Genomic DNA, 26,308 nt, shown 5'->3' with positions numbered 1-26,308 from the left:
GGTATGGGGGGGAGGGAGGAGGCCTTCATCCAGCTGTGAAACGGCAAAAGGGGACATACATTTATACGAGCATTCTATTGCATTAATTGTAGGCACACCACACACGGTATAGTTACACACAAGTGTTAAGCTCTTGAAGGTAGAGATCCACATGTTCTACACCCTGCTTGCATGAGCCAATTATTTAGAACTGCAGGTGATGCCCACAATAGGTGGGCTAAGTATAATGATAAGTCATTACACGGATAAGCCTTGACAGGTCTCAAGACCCACATCCAGGTGGGTGCAACACCGTCAGGGGCGCCACGGTGGTGTGATGTGATCTTCCTCGCCTGGTATGCAGGAGGTCAAGGGTTTGATCCCGACCCTGATGCCTGCTGTATATTTGGAGTTTGCATGTTCTCTAAACGTGGTTGTTGTGGATTTTTCTCCAGGTCCTCCGGTGTTTCTCTCCTCCACATTTAGAAACACGCGACGCTTTCCGGAGTAAACAAGCGTAGTAGTAGTAGTAATAATAATACTATGAGAATGAACACTGACGTACACTATCTGCCATAGGGACTTACACTGAAAAGACGAAGTGGTTTATGCCGTTGTCACGAATGATAACAATAACCAATGGGTTTATTTTGACATTGATTCGCACGATACATACATGGGCATCAACAACAGGCCAAACGGACAATAATAAAGGATTGGCAAATTATGCTGGAGTCTTGATGCATCTCAACGAAGCCTGAAGGCGCTTACAATCCCAGGATTATCGCCGCGGACATTCAAGCGCCGTCAAACAAGAAGCGTTGCAACACAGACCAACCCATAAGGCAACACGCGATTTCAGCCTGCCAGACTGCAAAGCCACTTTGATAATATGCCCGTTCCTTACACACGTCAGCAACCGCACACGACCACTCGTGTCATGCATCGGCCTTTTTCCAAAGCACGCCCGTGTTCGGATCTGTAAATAATTTCACACAACGAAATGCCCAGCGGTGCACGCATGTCGCGATACCCTGCCATGTGTGTAGATTGTTCAGCATTGATCACAAGCAGCGAGACTACTCTTTGAAATAAAATATATGGAGTTATGCCCACACTTTAACCCACCACCAGTGATCCACCACAACCATTTACCAACCACGTGACTCCCCTGTGGGTAGATATTTATTCCAAAATGACCCTGCCTACTTGTTTGGCTTCCCTCGAAAATATATATTTTCTAATTCGGCACACTGCCTGGTATCATCAAACTTCAGTCCCCACTCCTCATGGTTCAATGTTTCCATGTCATCCGGTATCATTCAATATGAATAGGGAGTAATGATGCGCAAAGTCCATAGAGAGTTCGATTTTTGAGATTGGAAAAATGGGCTGCAGTGGATGGTGTAGCCTGAAATCTGAGAGCCTTTGCAGTATGCTGCTATTCTACAGAGGAAGAGCCAAGTACGTGTTTTTTTATTGTACCAATATGATAATAAGAGACAGACTTCAGAACTACATGCTTAACAATGCGATCTTTCATAAAATATAAAAGACAGTAAAAATTTCAGAGTCAAAGGGTTATTAGTGTCTCACAAAACTCCAGAGCTTCCCCAGTTCGAAAGTATACATCTTTATGGAAATAAACAACACATGCAACAGCATGAGTTTCACATATCTTCTATGCTTGATTTGATTTCAAAACAAAACAATGCTGTTGGACCTTGAGACACAATATGATACGAATAATGATCAAACATAAGGCAGTTCCACCCTGACTGCTGATGAGACACTGAATATGAAAACCAGTCTAGAGTTTTCTTGTTTTAAACAAATGATGCATAAAGTATAAATTCACTCCCAGAAGACTGTGGCCGATGGTATGTGTAAAAATACTCGTGTATCTTTTGTGTAGCGGGGCAGATATGGAAAGTGATTACTCGAAGCATCTGAAGTTTATTATGCGAGCAAATAACCCATTGAGCAACACGGCTCTTTCTCAAGGGTGACTCAAAGGTGTATTCTCTGGTCATTTATTTGACATTCTCCACAAATGTGTAATTAATGTATGCACGTTGTAATATATATGTAGTATATGTAAATTGATACATGTTGCAAAGTACAATTCAGTCACGGCTCTAAACTGTATTGATAAGACTGATGATTGGTGTGTCGTCACTGGCTTCACAACGTCAGAGACTGGATGGGCTATAACCAGCTGATCTCCGAGGGCGAGGGCCAGGCAAGGAGGAGGTAGAACACACCTAGAGCTGTCCGCGCAGTGACCGTGGGGGATGAATGGATACAGCTATCACTGTATTTCCATGATGATGAGGATGTCTGACAATTGACATGGTTTTGTAAACAATAGGGAAAAGTAAAGCAAACACTTTGCAAATGCCCCCCAAAGTTGCTTATGTAACGTTTCCATTTTCATAACAAACTAAATAACTCCCCGTAGAATTGGTCAAAATAATGGCCCAGTCTGACATTTACAAGCCATTACACACACACATTGAACAAAGCTATTCAAAAAAATGGACACTCATTATGTTTCTATGGGAATATTCTGACATGCCTCTGGGGAACTTATGAAGCTGCGTAAAATATAATTAGTACGTTTATAGCAGTTGGGAAATGTTTGTGTGTGGGCACAAAATCCCTGCGAGCTGCCTCCCAGCATTGGAATAATTTGGCATCACCGTAACCCACCTACAAAATGAGATTTGATGATAAATTTCAAACGTACCCTTAAGGTTATTACACTTGCGGCACCGTGATGAAGGATAAACAACACAGGCTGCACACTTCAAAACACTGTAATGACGTGATTACTCATTTATTTTCGGTGTCTTTGAAGTGTGACATCCTAGGGTTTTTGTTGCTGCCTTTTTGCCGAAATGTATTATTGATGTTCAGATGCTAGTCAGGGCCAAAGCACCGATGGAAGTGCCTCGTGGCAGTCATTTCTATGCTCGTGGCAGTGAGTTATGTTGTGTGTTGGTCAAAGTTACATTCACATTATTATTTATGCATTACTTTGTTAACAAACACAGCTTTGGAAATGCCCGTCGTACATTCTGGTTGCCAAATAGATTATTTTTTATCTTGATCTGTTCAGCAGTTCCACTGTAATATAGAGTTCCACTGCTGAACAGATCAAGATTCAGCAGTTCCACTGCTGAACTACATATTTATTCCGCCTGAGGACGACCGCTTGTGTTGCGATCGAAACGTCGTGATTTATTGTATTTTATACCTACGTGACTATACCTAAAGAACCAAATACTCTATTTAAAATACTCAGTGCTACCACATCCTAAAAAAAACGTACATGGCACATTTTGACACTTATGCACAGCATGACTTAATTGTGGAGTTCAGATCTCTATATTACAATATAAATGAGGCTAATAGATGTTGATTCTTTTACAAAATGCTGAATGTACCCTCCGGCTCAAATTGCATTCAAAATATATATTTTATTTAGTAATTTCTATGTAAAGCGCAGCAAGTTTATGCAGATATAATTACCGTGACAGAAGACGCCACACGTACTTTTTGAGACACCCGTAGATGAATTGAGCAGTAATTGTGAGCTCCGTGGTCTCTATCTTGTTATTATAAAGGTGCAATGCGCATCTGTCAAAATGATCACTCCATCAACTTAGCGCTGCGACTTCCTCAGCCACTTGATTACCTCTCCATCACCGTTCCCGAGAAACCACTGATACCTATGATTGACTCATCCAGAATGCACCCGATCTTGTTGGACCTTAGAAGCCAAGCAGGGTTTTGCCTGGACATTGCATGCATGGGTGACCGCCACGCGTGATGGGTTGTTATAGGCCGTTGTGGAGCTATACGGCGTGTGCAGCGTAGGGCAGTGCAGCAACATTCATTGTTGTACTGTGCACTCACTGTCTGTGCTCCCCGCCTTGAGACCAGCACGGTGAACTATGGTCAAACAATCCCCACGCCCCGCACTTTCAAATCCGCGGCAGGGTGCGATATTGATGCATGGGCTGTACATGTGCCGCTAAGAGTTACGTCACAAATTCATATGGCATCTCTTCTGGAAATCCAACAAAACACCAAACCTCTCATCACGCGAATATCAGAAAGCTACTTCAGAAGACGCTCCTATGGGTTTCTCTACACCACGGCCCGAGGATTTACTTGCCGAATGCCATTCATTTGATATTGTTTTAACCGCCTCTCTTATATACATTACACATATACAATTAGCGGTACAATACTGAAGCTGTGTGCCAGTCTGCATTCTATACAGTATGTACATGTATTTATAGTATGCACAAGCGTTTTATATGCTAATATGTACCCGCACACAAATGCACACGCGCGCACACACACGCGCACAGAAATACATTACGTTGTATATTTCAGGAAACAGTACAACATTGTCCGGTGCGTTAATCCCAGTACCATGCACGGCCAGATCTGTGGCATACCTGCAAAGCGATGCTCCGCCGCTCGCAAATGCGACGCGAACGCCAATTCCATTCTCCCGCACCGCGGGGACAGGGCGAATTCCTGCACATCACCAACTTTTTTCGCAGCAACCCACCCACCAATTACGGCCCAACCGTTAAGCCCAGCGAACGCAGTGATCGCGACGCGGCACCTGCGCGTGAGTAAACCACGCTCCACTGCCCTCTGCGGAGTGCGGAATGCGAGATGCTGGCGCGTTGTCCCCGAAGCGGAGAACGGCGCCGGCGTGCCGAAAATTGCCACCGCACGACCACGGGCAGAGCGGCCTCGTATTACGGATCACCCCCTTCTCCTGCAATCCTCTGAATCATCATGTGTGTTCATAAAAAGTGTTGGGCTCGGTTATATCCAAAACGATTTGTTTGCAATGAAATTTATTGCAGACTCCGAATGAAATTTTTAACTACACGCATCTGTGTCTTGAACATAAAATGTGTATTATTTGTTAATGAGCACGTTTGTTCTTGACTTGAACCTCAGTTTTCAGACTGCGCGTAACTTGCTGTGGAAAGGCACCAGAGCGCACACACACACCAATGTCCACCACCAAACCCTGCTCAATGCCAGTGGTGACAACCCCCCTACGTTACTCGTTGTTGAAGCACAGGTGAAGTATGGCTCTCAGCACAAAGATCCCCCGTATAGCCTGAACAGACCGTTGAAGGAAGTGCTGTTACCGGTCACCTATGAAGGCCGGCACGGCACACGAGGGGGCGGGTGGACAGCACCACGCCCGGCCGCCTTTGTCTCCAGAGTAGCTATGTTTACACATAGCACCGGGAACTCATTTGAGGCTGAGTGGACCTAGGGAAGGCCCATGACTGGTTCAGATAATGATCACCGGTGGTGGCCACGAGCAGGAATCGAACTCTGGTCGTCGGGTTCGTAGTGCAGCGTGCTAACCGTGCCAACACTACCGCTCTCAACACAGAACAGTGTTTGACAAACAGTGCTTGAAGATTATATATTTTTTTTTACTGGATTTTGTGAACAAAGTGAGATTTAATGCATTTCTACATTACAGTCCATCTCTTAGAATGGCACAGCTTGTCCTCGTGACGTGAATCAGAGTGAAAAGTAGGCTCCAAGGTTATATTGTATTTCCAGAAACCATTGACACTCACTCCCCGACGGCTTCATAACCACTTTCAGCGTGTCAAATGTACGACTTTCCCTGTCAGTGGCGGTGTGAGTACAAACGCCAGGCTAGAGATTACTTTGAAACACGTTAACTTGTACTGAAGCAACTAGCGGTGGATTTATGGGAACACCATGGCCCGGTTAAGAGTGTGGGTCCAGAGGACATATGGATCAGAAAAAAAAGCGGTTAGCCAGAAAGAGGATAAAAAAACTCAAGTGTCACAGTAACTCTACAGGCACCTCCGATTAGCATGGTTGGCTACGTACGGTGCGAAAGGTCAAAATACAGGGCTATGCATTTCAACATCCTTCTTTGTAATTCTTACATTCTCCCCTTTACCATCTTCTCCACTCGTTAGCTCCAACGACATTGCTAATTAATTCAATATCAGTTGCACATGAATGCCATCGTGAGGTCAAGGGTAAATGCAATCTGGGAGTTGAACTTAAAAGACCAGCTGGCAATGAGGTTTATGGGAAAGTAAATTGACGAAACACACATTTATTTTCCCTTCAATGTTTCTGCATACGAAAGGCCGATGCACAAATGTAGGACAGGGCAACTGCCGTTTGAATTTTCACACACTTGATTTTGTGACCGATTTTCAACGTCACGTGTTTTTCACGACTCCACTTTTGGAACACGTCTAAGATAAAATGCGTGTAAAAGGTCAAAGTGCAGCCCTGGAAATATCTCGCTCACGCCACCGCTAAGCGTAACGGCCTCCACCAGATGGAGTTCTTGAGGAGCCCCTCTGGAGGATATATTAGCCTACTATTCTATGCTGGCCAGTACCTACACTTTATCCCACCAAACGCGACATTGTCGAGCAACTCACTGTGGTGTATCCACTAATGCTGATGGATGAATAGAGATGCGGGCATGCAGGGAAATGAAGAAACCTGCCCATTGTTTCAACTGCCACGCTCGGAGATTGAATCGGTGACCTCTGGATTGCAAAATCCAGTGTGCAAACCACTGCAAATACGACAGCGTCCCCGAATATTGTGTAACCTTGAGAAATGTCTGCATTCGAACAGCCGCAGTGTACCACCTGCGACACAATCAAGGTACAAATGGAGGAACCATGGAGCCGTTCTCACAGGTTTCCTCAACCACACGCAACCGGAACCGCTCTCAAGTGCAGGGCCAATGAATGGCTTAGAAAGCCCGTGTAATCAAGCACGTTCTCATGTCAAACTTTACATGCCTCGTTCATTGAGTCATAAGGGGCTTGATTCCCAGGACTTTTTCACCTGGTTTTGGGACAAAAAGTACCACTTTTTCCCTTAGAAAAGGGGCCGCTTTTTTGCCCACTATTTGACAACCAAAAAAAACAGGCGGTCTTTCACCAACATGGAAATCGAGCCCCACATACTGTAGCAAGTTCAACAGAATGTGGTCACTGAAAGGCGGTCGTTTTAATTAAAAAAAGAGGCTTAGATCCACCCGCTTTAGCAACACACTCGAGGCCCTTTCTATTGAATCACAAATAGCCGTCCCTTACAAAGGCTGACAATACCCACAATGCTCGTCTTTTAAGCGATGACCTATGGTAAATTCAGTTGCTCCCGTATATCGATTCCACATTTTATATGCAATATCAAAGCGGCTTTTCCATTTGGCGTCCTTAAATAAATATTGACCAAATTATGCACACCCCCCTGCCCCCGCCAAACAAGACTATCAAATCCATGAGCACATCCAAGAGAGAAGGCAGCAGCTTCGTAGAATTCGTACAATCGTTTAGCATATGTAATGATATGCAGCAAGAACTCGAACACCCTCCAATGGCCACATTGGATGGATCAAAACATGCTAACCACGCGCTTTGTAAGCCAATGTTAAGCAGTCCATATTTAATGCAAATGAAAGCAACCTTTGAAAAATCATCAAGAGAAACATTAACAGAATATAGGCCACATTTAAATATGCTAGTTTTTTTTTCCAGTGCCCCTAATCTGCATATGATTTTATATGCACAAATAAATGTTTTCGTTAATCTTGTGTAACGTACATAGATATAATAAGTGTATGGTTTATTGTGTTTTTAAATAACTCATTTAGAGTTGTTATTACCAGTGGATTTAATTTGAATGATCATTCGTATCACTGTATTCATGTTCAATAATATATCCTATGCAACATGCATGGTCAGTTGCTAGGCAAAAAAATAAAATGGCAACCAGTATGTGAATGCACTTCCCTGACCTCCATAAGAATTAACTTCAAACTGTGCCTTAAGGGTGTTAGAGAACAAATCATGACTGCTTTTTCATCACAGGGCAATAACTTTTATTTCCTTGGGCTGCAAAATTGACCTCTATTGTTCAATAATTCCTCCCACCCTCTGATTAAGACATTACATCACAACTTGGTAAGCGTTCTTAAGGCCGGAGGAAATACTTTGCTACTATACCCCATCAAAAGCAATTGCTGTGTAATACATCAACGGGAGCTTGAGGAGCTGAGCATGAAAATCAGGCCTGGGAAAGGGGGGACAGAACGTTGAGAGCAACTCTTCGATGTGTTTTCGGGTTGTGCCGCGCGTTGTTCGGCATGGTGCCCGACGTTTTTTCTCCGGGTGGTACGACCCAAAAACACAGCGGAGACTTACAGTGCACAAACCGTGAAAACCTCAGCCGTGGAAACGCGCACAACAGGCTGGGTGGGCGCCACGCTCTCGCCCTTACAGACTGCGCCTCACAGCACTGTGCGTGGGGCATTTTTCTTTTTAATTTTGTGAACCATGAGTGAAACTTTGCAACAAGGCATTTCGTAGGACTGTCAGGTCAACAAAACCAAATGTACGGATAAACCAGTAAGAGTCAATCCTTCGCTTCGAACGGGGTTTCATGAACTCGATTTCTCTAAACCCACCATGGTGCGTCTTTCCAACTTTACCAACCCAGTAAACATTGGGCCTATGTTGGCCGAACAGTTCCAACCGCATGCCAACATATGCCCAAATGTCATGTTTACTGGGAATCTACCTCCATTCAGTGAGACAGCTATCGTTTCCAAGTGCACATGGTGCACATGGTTGCTATACAAGTCCTCCTGCGTGCTGTACAGCATTGATCCAAACTAAGTTGGAGATATTGTTTACATGTGTGTGTAACCCATATGATGTACACAGCACCGATTCAAATTAATCAGTGTTCTCCATAGCAATCATCTGGTGCAGGCACCACGCAATGACTTCATTTGTATTCGATGGAGGTAAAGTGGTAAATTTGCAGACATATTTTGTGGCGAGTCGGGAGAAATGGTATATGGGAAATCCTACAATGGGGATTTAAATAATTACTCTCGCAAGAGACTAATCAACAGTGGGCCAAAGCCATTTAAAACATTCGATATGCATGCGCCATACGACACCATCTCAACTTCTCTCCAACCTCCGGCAAACTTGCAATCCGAACACAATTCAATGCATTTCAGCTTCAACAACGTGTGGCGTATCTGATAGAGAAGCTAGGGTTCACCGGGTAACGGTGAGAGACATTTGCAGAGAAGAGCGCTACAGGTACAAAGCTGCCCTCACAATGCCATTATTTGAACTTTTTTTTTCCCAGCGATTTGCCATTCACCACTGCTGCTTTGAGCACAAGATTTTCCAATGCAAAGCCATTGCTTATATATATAATATCCATGCGCACAAATGCCCATTAAGCCTTAAATGTTATAAAAGTGTATATTTGTATTCATTTTATTTAAATAGCATTCAGAAAATGTGAATCATTCCCCGACGTATTGTACGATGCAACGTAACTCGGTGAATGATAACTAACAAATAGGTAAAGTTTGTACAAAATAGTTTGTGCTTTTGCCGTAGAAGTTGACGTTCAATGCCAGCAAGCTGGAGGCTTTCAGAACGTCAGAGCCCTGGATGCCAATGTCGATGCTTCTCCCCCCCCCCCCCCCCCCGTTGCTGCTGTCTGTAGTGCGCCATTAGAACCCTCACGTGATCAGTTGCAACATTAAGTTCACCAGGGCTAACCAAAGCTCACCTCGGACATCATCCCGGTGCCCGAAATCTGCAGCAACACTGCAGCACACGGGTAACCTGAATGGGTCCGACATACACACGTACACCTGCACGTATTGTCACTGCGGCACAAGCAACACAATTTGTGTTGCCCTCTGCGACTAGCAACAACATCCCGTCGTCCTTAGCATATGTACATCTGTTCACCAATGGCACTAGGTCAGTCCAATAAAACACACGTACACACGCACTCACGCACAAGTGTAACAATGCAGCCATCAAAGCCACACATATAATGGCATAAATATGACGGGGCTGTGAAGGAAGTGCATCTTCTGATATGACCGTCAGTGATGCTCTTCCAGAGGCCCGGTGTTCAGGATGATTGCCCAGATCTTTTCTATTGAAATCCACAGGTTGTCCCCTCCATCACTATCGTACCACTCATCCCTAGCTCCGGATCCCACGGACCTCGATCCACAAAGGCTACAAGAGGCGACTCGCCGCCACCTCCGTATCGACCACCACCAGCTCCCATGTGATCCTCCAGGTATCGGCATGCGATCCGTAGAAAGATCCTCGCGGGGGGAGTGGCGACAATGGGGCAACCGTGCAGATCAGCCCAAGCGCCTGGGAGTCTCTTTGTGCGAGCGAGCGAGGAAGCTCCGAACACCGTCACTCCATGGTTGGGTAGAGGACGGACACCGCAATGCCAACCACCATGGCCATCAGAGGCAGCCAACCGGCCCAGGCCTTCTGCTGCAAAACAGAGAGAGAGAGGGGGGGGGGGGGTCGAGGTTGACACAGAGACACCGCGAAGCAAAGGCATTAAGGTTTAAAATAGGTTGCAAGTGCTTACATTTTTACAGCAAAAAAAAAGAGTGCCTTTCAAAAAGGGCAAAACATACGAGGCAGTTGAGGCCTTTTTTCATTGTAAAGGGGTCCTATTTCACGTGTAAACGTTTTCCAAAATATACGAGATGAATTTAAGTTGAAATGAGACTTGGGCAAATGTTGGCTGCTCCGGGGCTGAAGTCGACGGAGTAGTTTCACTACTTACCATCATCTCAAAGTTGTGTGGGTCAGTTACAACTTTCACCTTGTATAATATAAATACTAAATGTGATAAGACATCCAATGAACAAAAACACATTCTGAAACAAAAATCAACGTAATCACGCGTGCGATGTTTAAATCGCGCGAACAAAAACAAAAACCGAGATTTGTATATGCGTTCATATTTATTTTGAATGAGAGCTCGTGACTGAACGGAAAGGCAACTTAAAATCAAGAAACAAAACGCCGAAACAATGAATTCATGTGGGTGTCGACCACCTTCGGATATCGGTTCAGTCCATTTTAGTTACGTTCTGCGATTGCAGGTCACCGTCGAAAGGAGCAATGTGGGTGGACGGCAATGTTGACTTTAAATGACACGTGCAAGTCAGCGGACACCACATTTGATTTTCGTGAAGTCAAAACAAGAACAACTTGTAATAAAACATGTAACAAAAAAAATATCGGGCATTATAACGAAGCGAAAAAAGTCATTTACAGCCCCTTCTCAACCCATTGTTGGATGCGCGTCCCCCCGTACCGTGCCGCTGATGGTAGTTGTTTGACCATACTTCACCACGCCGGTCAGTGTGGGTTTGTGCAGTGAGGGCCAAAGGCAGATTCGGACATCAGTCACCACCGATGTTAGGCACGGCCAGGAATCGTACTCAGGTAGCCGGGTTCATAGCGTAGTGCGCTAACCACTGTGCACTCTTTTGGCGTGTACTCTTTTGGCGTGTAAGTTCAACTTAGATCCCACCGCACGTAGCCAACCGTGATAATCGGATGTGCAAAAATCGCACCTCGCGCAGTGGTTAGTGGAGGGTGTTTCTATGCAGTGCTCCACTTTATATAACAAACAAAGAATTAAAACAGTCATCATAACACTGCGGCCTTGTAAGAATACATTAATAACAGATGACGTTTTGGGCAATGGCCCTACTCCATTGAACATAAACACTGTTTAAAATGTGTGGAGAAACAGGACTAGCCCTGGGATATATTTACAAAAGATCACGCCATTTAGTTAACATAAAAAAAGATAACTTTATACAGGTGATCTTTAGAAGCCATTGTTAGAGGCAGCCATAAAATAACCAGTTGCCGCTCGGCCAGGGGCTGCTTTAAGGTTTATTGTTTGCACGACATTCGCTTTGAATTAAAATCTCATTCCCACGTTTCATTCCACTCGTCTGTTGCGTCCGTCGCTCGCTGGGTCTGGGTTCCTGAGCACGGCTCCTCCCTGCTGTTGACTCAGCTTTGGAAAAGCAAGCCCCCCCCGCCCCCCCCCGTGACCTCCTCCTCGTGGGAGGAGGAGAGGAGGCTGAGGAGGAGCAGCCAAGACGATGCTTTAAGCAGGCCTCGCCACAAGTGGTAAGACTTTGAAGAAGGTTCAGGGCATTCGTTTATTTTGTTGCTCTCTCTTCCGTGCCAGATGCAAGGCTGGTAAAGTTCGCAATCTATAAAATAATGGAGAGTTCGACGAGCGTACTAACGCTCGCATGGCACCGTTCATTGTACTAGCATGCACTTTGTGATCCAGGGACGAGGTGGTGGGATTGGTGGATCATGAGAACGGCATTGATGGCAGTACAGCAAGTAGGTTGTCAATCTGTGCGAATCTAAGAGTAGTCCTCAAAAATACTCGATGAGGAATGGCACAAACATCACTGGCCGGACAGGTTCTCAAATTTTTTTTTTTTAATCCGTAGTTAGTCTAGTCTGTGTTAAAATATTTACCTTTAATTAACTTTTCTACTTTTTACTCAGCGCCACATGTAGAATACAAACAAAAATAATGGAAAAACGTGCACGCACACGTTTACACACACAAATAATATATATAATCCCACAGGAGCTTTTGAGGCAAGTGCTGTTGGCAAGTAGCAATGAAGGCCCGCACGGCATACGAGGGGGGGGGGGGGGGGTGGCCAGCACACCGCACTAGGAACTCATTTGACGCAGAGGCGATCTAGGGGAGGCCCAGGGCTGGTCCAGATATTCGTCACTGGCGTTGGCCGTGAGCCGGAACCCGGGTACACAGTGCATCGCACTAAACTCCCATTCCCCACACGCACGTTCACACGCACACAGATGCGTGTGCACAGATACACACACGCGCGTAAGCAGCCCCCACCCCCCCCCCCCCCCCATTCTGGCCGTTTCTGATGGTGAACATGAACAGCGTGGCATCGATTCCGAGCGCTCCGATAAAAGCATCATCATCGCGTAGCGAATAGTTTGCCCGATCACTTGCAGCGACCGCGGCCCGAGAGGCAGCATGCTGCTTCAGGAATTGATACGAAGCGCACGGTGTTTGGCTAACCTCCACGCGGTGGTTAAGGGCGCTGTTTCGGCCGTGCCACAGATAACACCCGAGACTCAACCACAGGGTCTGCTGCACGTCACTCCGAATGTTCGCTGTTCATCATTAGGTTGGCACCAACACAGTTATAATAAGAAATAATTAGCGATGCCCAGCTCCGTGCGGTGGAAATCCCTCGTTCATAATCTAGGCTGGTGTGTCACCACGTGCAGTGTCCATAAAGCATCTAATTTGGTGTGTCACCACGTGCAGTGTCCATAAAGCATCTCATTTGGTGTGTCACTACGTGCAGTGTCCATAAAGCATCCCATTTGGTGTCACCACGTGCAGTGTCCATGAAGCATCTCATTTGGTGTCACCACGTGCAGTGTCCATAAAGCATCTCATTTGGTGTCACTACGTGCAGTGTCCATGAAGCATCTCATTTGGTGTCACTACGTGCAGTGTCCATAAAGCATCCCATTTGGTGCCACCACGTGCAGTGTCCATAAAGCATCTCATTTGGTGTCACCACGTGCAGTGTCCATAAAGCATCTCATTTGCTGTCACCACGTGCAGTGTTCATAAAGCATCTCATTTGGTGTCACCACGTGCAGTGTCCATAAAGCATCTCATTTGGTGTCACCACGTGCAGTGTCCATAAAGCATCTCATTTGGTGTGTCACTACGTGCAGTGTCCATGAAGCATCTCATTTGGTGTGTCACCATGTGCAGTGTCCATAAAGCATCTCATTTGGTGTCACCACGTGCAGTGTCCATAAAGCATCTCATTTGGTGTCACCACGTGCAGTATTTAATTTTAACTGCGCCGCCACGAATTTTTGAAAAATTAACGGTTGCATCACGTAGAAATTCACTTTTATTGCGCACTAGCAGTTGTACCCGTTCTTCGCGCGGAAATTAATAGTTTAGTCCTAGCTTCAAGTTTATTCAATGAACGAATATAGATGATGATGATGATGTTGCATGGCTCTTTGCTTTACCCGAAAAACAACACGTGGAGGTGACCATGGAGTGAGGCGCCACCTAAAGTCTCCCGGCACGCTGTTAACAGCTCTAGAACTAAGTCGCACGAAGAGCCGTATGGTAGGAGTAAGCATTGCAGACCGCTTAACTGAGGTGTGTTGCGGGTTGATGCCACACACTTAATGGTCATTTCCCCCCTCCCGCCCCCCAAAATACAAAAGTTTATTTTTTTATACTTTTTTATATTGTGCTCGCCCAGGACTTAGATTCTTGCCTTGGATCAATTTAACATTCCCTTAAATTTCACTGAAAAAAACCCAGAAAAAAATGTGATGCTTGTAAGCAAGAAAAAAAAAGCCGAAACAAATAAATTTAACTAAATCGGATGTTTTTTCACTCAAGGAAATGCAACCTTAACCCACTTCTACGTAAGGTCGATTTTGGCAACTCGGTAACAGAATGACGTGGAGAGCTGAAAATAGTCGCGTTCACGTAGAAATTGCAGACAGCAGAAGCTGTGCACATGTCATGACGTCAGAGCTCAGCGTTGGAGAGTTTTTGCTGCAGGTTGACGCCACACACTTCATGGTCATTTCACCCCCACCCCCCCCCCAAAAAAAAATACACAAGTCTATTTTTATACTTTTTACATTGTGTACAGTATGGGAGCAACCCACAGGCCAAATTGCAAGTTTGTAGCATGTTGGTAAGTATGCTAAACATATCCAACAGACACCCATATCTACAAATTTACCTTTTATTATTGCGCATAAAAGCCGAGCGTAACGTGTTGTAAAAGCCGAGCGTAACGTGTTGTATGCACATGCATGTTGAACTGCTATCGCACCGCACGTGCATGTTAACGGCAGTGAGAGAATGTGTCCGTAAACAGTCGCTGGCTATTGTTACATCGTCCCTGTGCGTCTATTACCCGAGCGATGATTCAAGAACCCCAAATCGCCAGCCGGACTATTCTGCCAGCGATGCCAAACGGACGTCTTCCTCCTGCGTCTGTTTGTGCAGCGCTGCGAGCGGCGTACCTCGCTTGCACGTGTGACCTCATTTCATCACTCAACGTCTCCATGGTGGCCACCCCCCCCCCCCCAGAGACAGCGGAGAGGATCTCATTAATACAAGCGCTGCAATGGGCATCTGTTAAGAAAAAAAGTTTTTTTATCGGTAAATGCACCGTTGTTTTTTTGCGCATAGAGGTTGCTCATAAAGTAAACGCATTGCAAAGCCGGTAGGAGAACGAGTAAAATGAATGCTCGCAGGCAATGAAGGATGACCTTGCAAAAAAAATAACAAACCAAGTTTTTTCGTAGCCGATACAATGATCCACATTTCAGCTGCGATCCGAGTTCATTACCCGATGACGCTCAAAGCAAATTGAGCGAACCATCGAACGTTTAATGTGAAACTCAGTCGTGAACAGTCTTAAGCCACCGGTGAGGAGCTTTATTGGTCAGACTTTAATCAAGATAAGGTGACACGGATGAATAATACCACCTTCGGTTAAAGGGGACCATTTTGGTATAAAACTCACGTGGCCTCACCCAAAAACAAATATACATGATGGGAATAACTAATGTAAGATGTTATCTTATCTTTAACATGAAAGCCAAGCGCCCTGCAACCTTTTCAGAATGAAGGCCCTTCTCCACGACCAACAGTGACTCTTCCCTGCAGCAGCAGCTGCTATGCAATCAATCAATGTTCTTTGTTTAAGTAGGTGATAGCCCACTCACCCTCATTATCAATCAATCCACCAATGAATCAATCAAGCCGGTGCCTTGTGCAAGCAAATCACTTTTTCAAGGAGTACTATGCAAGCCAAATGGTGAGCATAAGAGAGTGTGGAGGCTTCGAGCAAACATTCTCTGCTTGGCTTATAGACTTTGTTGAGCTCGAGTTAGATTTCAGGACAGTGTAGGTGAAGCTTTTGAACAACACTGGGGTATAGGGTAGGGGTCACCGGTGTACAAAAAAAATCGAGTGCAATCTATTATCTCAGGGAAGTCCGAGCGAGTCTCAAGACTACACATCCACGAGGGTTATTGCTTGCCATGTTTGAACACTGCCTTTTGTTGTGAATTTTGAGATGTAGGCATATACCACTGTGCCATGTATATATATGAAATCCACATGCATAATGGCAGCACACTTAAATGTCCACACGGATCGGATTACAACCTACTTTATGTACTGCATACTCAGGCAAATGTCTGTCTCTGCTAATTGTCAAGCATCAGCATTATTGCCGCACAATCCACGAACCCTGCCTCTACGTCGCTGGATTAGAAGTGCCCATGTCCCCATAGTTAGTTGCTAAATCCTCTTCATCCCCTATGGGACACAAGGCCCGCAATGAGTTCCCTCCACCTCTTCCCCGTCCTTGGCAACGTGTTGAGCCTCGCTCCAAGAGAGGTTTGATCGCTGCTGCCGGATCGACCGTCACGGTGTCTTGTGCCACGTGGTCTTCCATCTGCCAGGTTTCCTTTTTGCCCTGGTGGTGTCCACCTCGGGACAATTTTTGGTCGACGGTCCCTGGTCCATCCTGAGTACATGTCGGAGCCATCCGAGTCGTCATCGCTTGACGTCTTGTTTGATATCAGGACGACCCGTCTTCTTGCACAGTTCGTCGTTGTGGATTTTGGTTGGCCATAAGACGCAGCAGATTCTCTCGAGGCATCTGTCATGTCCCCATACCCAGTGAATAACAACACCAATGATAATAATAATAATGTATAGAGAAGGGAAAACCAACTAATATTTATCGTCCTCATATAAGCAAACACATTACTGACAAACACACGAGGCAAACCCAATTAGTGAATGCACTGCAAAGAGTGCTCTGCATAGGATTGGATATCGATCAGAAGGGGAGACCCTCTAGCTGAAACAAGAGCGGAATGTAAAATATACGAGCCAAAGGGATTGGATCGAAACAGCAGCACCTCTACCACCCGGCGACCGAGGAACTCGCAATTGGACTGGAGGCTGTTTAACCCTCAACGCCGCCTCTGCGGCAATCATCACTCCCAATCCAATCTCGTCACACGGGCGCCCACCGTACCGATTCCTCATCGGAAAGGCGACTTGCCCCTCCCGTTGCGGCCATTGTCACGTTCGCCAAATTCCCACTGCCAGCTCCGAGAGCCGGTTGCGAGAAGGCCCTGCGTGGTCTGTCGGTGAAAGCCAAGTGGCGGGTGACTAACCCACTGGGGACCCGGCACAGGAATCATTTTCGGTGGGTCGCCCTTTCCGTTTGCAAAGTGGTGAGAGATGACAGAAGAGATAGAGGCAAGCGATGGAGATCTAGTGAATTGAGAGAAATACAAAGATAGAGCCGTGGGGGAGATCAGAGAATTATATTCTGTTCTTGCGTATGATGGCAATATGTTTAGGAGCTAAATGCCAATGTTGGCATCTGCTAGCCACGAGGGGGCTTCAGGAGAGATTGTGTAGTTTTGATATTCCTCCGTTGAAGGAGCGCAGACTCCAGTGGTTTATGATGTAGTCCCATAGCTTGGGTTGCATGGCCAATCACACTGTGGCTTGGCTTTCATTTTTCATTCATGAAGAAGATGTGGACGTGAGTCTGTTGGTGTATCTTAAGGTACGTCAAAGGCAGGAGATGCGATGTCAAAGCCAGGAGATGGGATGTTTGGGTCTAGAGCGAGGTGTTTATTCTGGCCTTCCGCAGTGTTTCACTCTGTTTGCCAGCGTTCTTCCGGATCCGGGCGAGATTCTAGGATTGTGACAGCAGCGTGATCCCAGAAGGGGAAGCGGAACTTGAGTCGGCAGCGAGGAACATTGCTGAGGTCTTGGTTGATGATGGGTAGGTGGCTGTCGTTGGCACGAAAACATGTAAACTCCCTTGCAGTTTGCACGTCTCTGCGCATATTTGGTGGCATAATGTTCGCCAAACAGGGCACCAGGGGATTGGTATCGGTTTCAGTGTTCTGGTTATGATGCACGCTGCGTTATAAATGTGCATCTACCAGTTTTGTGCACGAGCTTCCGGGCGAGGCTGGAGCACAATGACTCTGCACTGAGTACATCAGTGAGAGGGCGGAAGTTCGCAGCACATCGGCTGAGGTGCACCAGGGCAATCCTGAAAGTTACTGTAGCAGGGCGATTACGTATTTGGTCTTTTCACAAATGTTTCAGGTGAGGCTTGAACGTCAGGCTTTTATCCATGATAACCCCGAGACATCTCGGAGTGGAGTCATAGTGCACTGTGCTACCACAGAAGGACACATATCTAGGGTGGCATCTGCTGCATGACTATTCAAGTGGGAAGCGATCTTGATTTGAAGCTTTCGTGGCTGCAGGAATCCATACTCTTTGCTTTCCCACCTGATGACGGACGGACGCTTGTGTTGCGTGTGAAACGTCGTGATTTATTTTATTTTATACCTACATGACTTTACCGAAAGAACAAAAGAAGTGGGAAGCACTTGTGGTGATTTTGGAAGGATTTGGTCGGAGTCTCCATTGGCAGAAATATGCTTCCAATAAAGTTAGATCCGCAGAGTATTTACAATGTTACAGTGAGATCAGCGGAGTATTGGCAATGTTCTCAAGGTTTGTGCCCTGGGCAAAATGGACATTAATACGAAAGCCAGATGAGAAAAGAGAGACACAGACGAGAGTGAAGTAGTGAAATGTGAGAGATGTAGACGGGAGAAAATGATGGGAGAAGAGCGATACTGACAAGATACGGATAAAATATAGATTAGTTCGCGTTTTAATGTTGATTAGAATTTTAATTTACGTTGATATTTGGTGCACCCCCCCCCCCACTCTTTTTGCCATAAATCCGGGGTCCCTTGATTTGTCTGGGGTCCAAAGAGTTTGCGTCGTTTGTTCATGCCCAGTGCCACCACTGGCAAGGAAATCAACAATGGGGCCCCCATATGGAAGCAGGCACGAAGAATAACTCAACATCAGCAGAGGCTGCTGAGGAGCATCACTGAGGAATGCAGAGCTGGTGGGGGGAGAGAGAGAGAGGGAGAGCTCAGAGCACGAAGAGTCAGACGGAGTCCGAGCAGAGCAAGGCTCCAGTGCCAGGAACACAAGCGGAAAGGCTGTGTAATTAATGGGTGGAAAAACGATGAGGGCACCCACATGATAAATGGAAACTTGTCTAAGTGAGAGAGAGAGAGAGAGAAAAAAAAGAGAAGCTTGTCGGGGGACATGCTGCACGACGACATGTCCGCGACGCCAAGGAGAGAAAGTACAGAGATGCACACGCTGACCTCCACGTGCTTTACGAGCGGCTCGCGAATCAGACTCGTAAATCACCGCGATGGCCATTCCCTGTTCGCGGCCGGGCAAAGGTCCGCCCGTGTTAGCATGGTGGCATAATCAAGAATGCATTGCACTATTGTGGTGGTGGTGGTGATGAGGACAATAATTTCATTGAAGGCCGAAGGTTTCAAGATGACTCCCCAAATCGTAACGTGTTTATTTAAGTACAGCCACAAAGGCTTAGTAGAGTGGGCCACTGGAGGGGCTCTCGAGATTCCCCTCGTGGAGGCCTTTCCACCAGCAGTGGCAAAGAGCTAATAATTGCAGGGGCTGCATCTTTATCAGCCACACAGTGATCGCTGAAAACAATATCCACACTCAAGAGCAGCCCATGCGTAATTAAGACGTTGAACAAGCCATTGACACTGGAAACCCACTGACCCATGAACTATTAGTAAGACAGCTTAAAACAAACCGTTTCTTAAAACACGTTTCTTTTTCTTCAAACGTATGTTGATTTAGATACTGACTGAGGCTCAGCGGTGCAATGGCTTAATAAATATAATCACACCAGTCCACAAGTTAACTTGTTTTAAGTATGTTTACGTTATCGTCTTGATTACAATATAAACTGTGTTAGTGTTCAATTATATTGTATAGGGTTCATTTATTTATGTTTGAAACTAAACGTCTTGCATTTTTGTATATCCTAAGTGTTATGCATTCATGTAAATGCCTTTTTACGCAAAGTGCCCTCACGTTTATTGATTACAAAATTTGCAAGATAAAGACGCAAAATCAATAAGCAGAAAGTGTCTCCCCTTCCCATATCCGTTTGTCTACGTAAAAAAACACAATAATAATATCAGTATGTATTACACAACCCATCAGACCGCACCACCTCAGCAGTATTGTTGCGAGGCAAGAAAACTCCCGAGCCAGTTTCCATATCGGGTGTTTCATCAGCAGCCAGGCTTGCTTGAATCATTCACTGCTGGTGAAGTGCCCCATCTTATAGGCAAGGAACCACACTTTACGATATGGGATCTTAATTCAACGTTAAATCGCATAATGATGCAAGGATTATTTCGAGTTTTGTGTTATATAAAGGTCAAGTCACGTATTATTTTTCTATCTACGCGACTTAACCGAAAGACCCAAAGAGTATGAATTCCTGCAGTAGCGAAAGCTTCAAGTCAAGATTATATAAAGGTGTTTGGTGGCGGTGACCAATATTATTGAAGTGGATTCAACTTAGTCGCAGACGTACTCTTTGGAGGCAACACATGTATTGATAGCAACACAAAGGGGTAACTGCCCCTTCACCAGATAACAACCTGTGGTGGTGGACCACCAGGCTACACTACACTAATCACACTGGGAGTAGCTAACAACGGACCGCACCCCTGGCTTGGGCCCAGGTCCACGTGTCCGCGACTCTTCTCGGACGCAGAACGTAGAACGTCGATCTTCAGGATGACAAGAGCAACGCTGAACCCCGGGCCCCTCTGGGGGACCCGGCTTATATCCTCACTGGTCGTGACTGGCTCCGCCCTTCGCCACGACCACCTTACCTTCTAGAACCCTCGAGCAGGATCTTGCCCCGACACGTGACCACCCCTAGCCCCCCCCCCCACTTGGGGCCCCTGTGTAGACTTTGCCCGTCACGTGCCTTCTAGGGTCAACCAGAGTGCCATGGCCTACATGAACCCCATTCATGGCCGACACTCTCACACCGCATCCTGTAGGGGTCGGCACTGCACGCCAAGCGTGGTGCCACTCAGTGCTCACCGAGCCTCTCGAGGGCCGGCATTACACAGTGACACCCCCGATGTCACTGCATCATAAACAATAAACTACCCGAAACATAGAGTTACTTCTTGGTTGCAATTGGTTTATTGAAAAACATTTATTCTGGGTTGTTTCCGTGCCAAAAGTAGACATCTCTCTCGCATACGCGCACAATAACTTCAGTTCTGCGGTTACTCATCCAATTCACGGCAGGCATTTTTACAAGCAGCTGAGAAAGATCGAAGACTTGGAGCAATAAGTGAGCTGATTCTACGGATTTTTTTTGCCAACTTGTCAAAACCTCCTTTTTCATATCCTCAACGATGCTCAACATGCCCGTGCGACCCCACACCCCCCCACACACATAGCCCCCCCCCGCTCCCCACCCCCCCCCCCCCCATCGACGATACACGGGCCCCCACTGTGCAAGCCAGGCATGCCTGGACGTGAAGCCTCGTGCACAAGCCACCTCCCCGTGTGGAATGAGGTTTCACAATGCACCGAGGTGGCACAGGGGGCAGGGGGAGGCCGAGTCCTGTGTTAGAAGACCACTCAGTCCGCACCGCTGAGATCCTCAGCCCCCCCCTTGATTAAACGGAACTTCCAAGCGTAGCCAGGTATGTATGTGCGGCGAACTTCTTTCTCACCGTACGCAGCCAACCGCGCCAATATGAGGTGCAGTGATGCTTTCAACGTTACCACCAATTAGGGGGGACAAGGTGAAGGTTCAGCCCAGCTCAAACCATGGCTGGCAAAATGGCCTACTCCTCCACGCGGGCCGGGCGTCTTCAAAGGGTTGCGAGTATCCACACGCGACCCCGCCGCACACGACCTGCTTGATGAGCCGACTGGAGCGCACCCATTAAATGGAGCTTCGTAAATATCTTCCACCGTTTCATCTGCCGTAGCCAGGAGATTGCACCAGTGACAGCTGCAGTGCAAGTCCAGAGAGCTAACCGTCACACTTAAGCATTGTTCGTGATCACGCGGAATCAGTCAGTAATTTAGCCGATCCACGAAAGTCCGCCGGCAAGTCAATTTGAACCGAAGTCGGCAAACTGCATTGCACCGCCATGCATCGACAAAGAGTTTTTCAGAAAACAAGGATTGAAAGGGAAATACTCGGTCAATTGGTCAATGTCCTGAATGACCCACGACCTCACAAAAAGAAAATGTTCAACAGCCTTATACTTTACGCTCTCATGTGCACAATTATAGGAGAGCGTCGACAAATAACGGGAAACGCCACTGGCAAATCGAAATAAAAATGAGGGCCATAAAACCAGAAACAGATTAGCGCTTTGCAGCGTAATGCTTGTAAATTATACTGAGATGATGATGGAGATGAAGTTAATTTGACCCAAGATGAGATTTGAACTCACAATCAAAACGATTGTGAGTATCACTATTCTCCTATTGAATTATATCTCAGACAGACGGAACACAAACAGGGCTAAAACATAGGATACCATTGGCTGAATGTTATAATGACCTGAAACCTAACCTATGTCTTCTTAAACGAGGGTTTACAGGAATATACAACAGAAACAAAAATAAACAGCTGCTATTTTGTATACCTGGGTTGTGTGCAATGCAATGTCTGCTATGAATGTGAAACTTCGTTTTGGGACTCGAATAAATTCCCGTGCCATAATGTAATTTGAGCGAGGTATGGTGGCACATCCTTACTCTTTTCTCAAGAACGAAGCTCCAAACGTATGTGTCAGATGGCCCAGGACACACAAAGCATTGGTACTTGTCTACAAGAGAGGAGCCATTTGATTTTTTTGGATTGTACCTCCCTTTAATCTACCGGTCATGAACAATCGGCCTGGCCATTCCCAGCAGTTATTTTTAACGAGCCTTTGAAGAAGAAGAGTTGCGTGCCTCTGTTGTGACTAAGATAAAGACCCCTATATGAACTAAACCCAGCAATGGATGATGCCGTCGGAGGAAACTGCTCTGCTAAAGCTATAACATTTTCCAGTTTACCCTGGGATTCACCGAGTCCCACAGAGCGAAATTGTGAGCAGATCCGAGAAGGTTGTGTTGAGAGAATTTACCGTGTGGCAAAGAAATTAGCCTGATGTCGGTGTAACCTAAAGCAGACGCACAGTGGCTGCGTCTCCGTAGTAAAAAATCCGTATTATGACTTTGTACTTGTCAGCGGCCACGGTAAATGCTGCGCTTTGCAAAAGGTTCCTCCTGGTTTCTGTGGAATTAAATTGCTTCTGAAGAACAAAATCTTCATGCGTGATATTCTATATGCTGATCATATTCCCATCTGGCTGCTCCCCTGTTTCTTCTTGCACCTAAAGCAAATGACATGTACACACCGTGTTTGACCTTTCCAGGAGATTGTAAAACTTCAGCATTCTTTAAAAAAATAGAACCCAAAAATAAATATCTTACTGTATAGACGTAGAGCCAAGCTGCGTGTCATGAGCTGACTGACATCAATTTGACATTTTGCTAATGAGCTATAAAGACTTTATAATCGGAGTCAAGCGTGCCCTAGCAAAGTGACTGTAACATCACTCCCATTAACGTTGAAATGACATAAGTGCAGCTATGTCACCAAAGCTAGCGTGTTTTTTTTTAAATAATCATATTCATGAAGGTGCATAGCTACGTCAGACAACCCACGACATTCAGCTGAGGTTTCTGCAAGTTAAGGGACGTTTCCTTTTGTTGGGCTGCATCTTCCTTTAAACATGTCCACCAGTTGCGGCTTTCCCGATCTAACAATCTCCTCCATGCGCGTGCGTCTATTGGCGTATCCAGCCGAGCTGCGTAGCGATCTGCACATTCACCGCGGGGCCAGGTGGCATGGACGCCACGGTTTAATTTCCGTGAGCGGCCGGGGTAATTCCCGTCGCGATTGAATCAAGCCCGCTGTTTGATGCAACGTCATCGTTACACACCCCGGCGACGTAAATTTGCAAGAGCAGGCAAAAGTGTGAGCCAATGCCATAAGAAACAAAATAAAAGAGTCGGCTCCTGTTAAATTAACGTGGCAAATCACTCATTGTTTTATTCCCTCTTTGTTACCATGTAAGAGCCGCAGCTGTTCTCGTTTGCGATGTACCGGTAAGTGTTTTGAGGTAGCTGTGGCGCTTTAGCCCTTATGGCCATGAGTTTCCCCGTGCAACAGAGACAATGATTCTCAACGGGCTCCCAGCCGATTCAAGGAGAAGGTTCATGACAATAAACTATTAGCTTCCACATTTAATTAACCATTATTGGCACGGTTGACTACATATGGCGTGAAAGAAGTTCAACATATGTACAACATATTACCCACCGCGCCTGCAATTAATTATACATCTGATCGATAGTAATTTACAGCCTTATAACATGAAATACTGATACAACAAAGCATTGCACTGCTGGCTCAGACCCATGATTAATCATCGGCTCAGTTGTTGGTTGATGTAATAAAGATTCTGCTGCATTTGGCTCCAGTGTGCTTTATCTCTGTCTACGGTAATACAAACCTGCCATATTTGTCTTTCTCCAATCCCACCAGGGTGAGGACCTACCACACACCATCGCTACGACAATCCAACACACCAGGACACAACACCACCTACCTAAACTAAACTATTTTGATCTCACCAGGTAAGGCCCACTAAGCTAGATAGCTCTTTTTCAAAAGTGACCTGGCCACAAATTGTAGCTCAGCGAAGTAGCTTATCACGTGGAAATTTATAGCAAGAGCCAAATACTCGAAATGTATGTTTCTAAATGTGGAGGGAAAAACCGGAGGACCTAGAGAAAAATGTACGCGACCACGGGGAGAACACGCAAACTCCAAATATAGAGGCATCAGGGTCGGGATCCAACCCACGACCTCCTGTATACCAGAACCCCTACTATACACTCCACACTGCCGGACAATATAATCGCACATTACCACCACTACAACACACCGACATACACTGCCAACACACAAAGACCACAACCTACTACAACACCACCACCACGACTGCAATACACCACACCCCCTCGTGAAATACCAAGAAACGAAAGACTGTCGTGACCACATCACCAGGTTCTAAGGCACACCAGCAGACTCGATGACTAAATCACCCTGAATGTGGCCGACCTTGTCAGCCTTGAGAAGCTGGCCGTGGGGCCGCGAGGTGGCCCGGAGGTGGCAATGGCGAGGTGTCACCCCCTTGGGGACACTGGTGTTTCTCCGGGTTCCCCAGTTTCCCTCCACATACCACAACACTCACTCGTGGCAATGGACGTACATCCCAATAATGAGAATAGGTTTGCCCCTTTTTTCTGGCAACAAAAAAAAGGGGAAAAACCTATTCTCATATTTTGGTACTGGCAAAGGAGGTCCCATGATGTAGATGCTCACCCCGAGCCCTCATTACCCTGATAGTGGCATTGTCTTTGGGCTGTACGCCTTTTGGCGTCCTCTGGTCGAACGCCGTTTGAGACGAGGCTCGAAATAAAGCTGTTTCTAGTGTGGAGCAATCAGTTTCAAAGACAATGCATCATATATTATCAGAGTATGTTTTTTGTTTGCATTCTGACCACAAGTGTTGTGGTTAATGCAGACATGATTCCTTGTAAAAGGTTTCAGTTTGGTGTTTTAACATCTTAACACCTGTTTTGTTGCCAGGAAAAAGGGGAAAACCTATTATCATATTTTGATACTGGAAAAGGAGGTCCCATGATGTAGCTGCTCATCCAAATAATAATAATCACTCTGCCAGATTACACCGAACACCACCACCACCACCAAATGCCACGGGAGATACGAGTTCCAGCAATCGTCACCACGCGGCACCACGTAGCACCACACGGCACCACGCGGCACCACACGGCACCACGCGGCACCACGTAGCAGCTCTGCACTATGGCCACATCGACACCTCCGACCAGACAAGAACCCTTGAATTCTCTCCGGGCCTGCTTGCCACCACCTGCCACACGTTGTCCTGACAACCGGAAAATAAGACGGCGGCCACCATGTCTTCCAGCACGCTCAAGGAAACAAATGTGCTCACGGCCCTTGCCTGTTGTCCCATCGGTACGGACACAATTCTCAGAACCCTCATTAAAAAAACGACAAACCGTCCGGTGAAGTTAAATTTATAAAAACTGAAATCAAAAGAATAAATACAATTGCACGGCTGAAATTCAGCAAGTACACAATTGGAGCGGTTCTGTCTGAATTGTTTGGAGATTATGGTTGGGAAAGGCACGTGTTTCGCTGTAATTTCCACGTCAGTTTCATCGGAGATCTTAAGCTTTTGTGATGTTCAGAATT

The 26,308-nt window shown here is 46.1% G+C and overlaps 1 protein-coding gene across 2 annotated transcripts in view; it reads right to left on the bottom strand.

The window, feature by feature from the left end:
- Positions 1 to 593: 593 nt before the first annotated feature.
- Positions 594 to 26,308, bottom strand: part of LOC142924582 (uncharacterized) — a 135,213-nt gene continuing 109,498 nt past the window's right edge. The window contains exon 11 of one of the 2 annotated variants that reach the window (XM_076067086.1): positions 594 to 10,379. In XM_076067086.1, the coding sequence (XP_075923201.1) occupies positions 10,299 to 10,379 (81 nt within the window). In that variant the 3' untranslated portion in view covers positions 594 to 10,298. Of the gene's footprint in view, positions 10,383 to 26,308 lie in introns of both variants that reach the window. The other variant, XM_076067085.1, reaches the window with a different exon arrangement.

The sequence above is a fragment of the Petromyzon marinus genome, chromosome 14 (assembly GCF_048934315.1).
Source record: "Petromyzon marinus isolate PM22_M1 ecotype Great Lakes invasive population chromosome 14, UKy_Petmar_22M1.pri1.0, whole genome shotgun sequence".
Lineage (NCBI taxonomy): Eukaryota > Metazoa > Chordata > Hyperoartia > Petromyzontiformes > Petromyzontidae > Petromyzon > Petromyzon marinus.
This window is presented reverse-complemented; position numbering and strand designations above follow the sequence as displayed.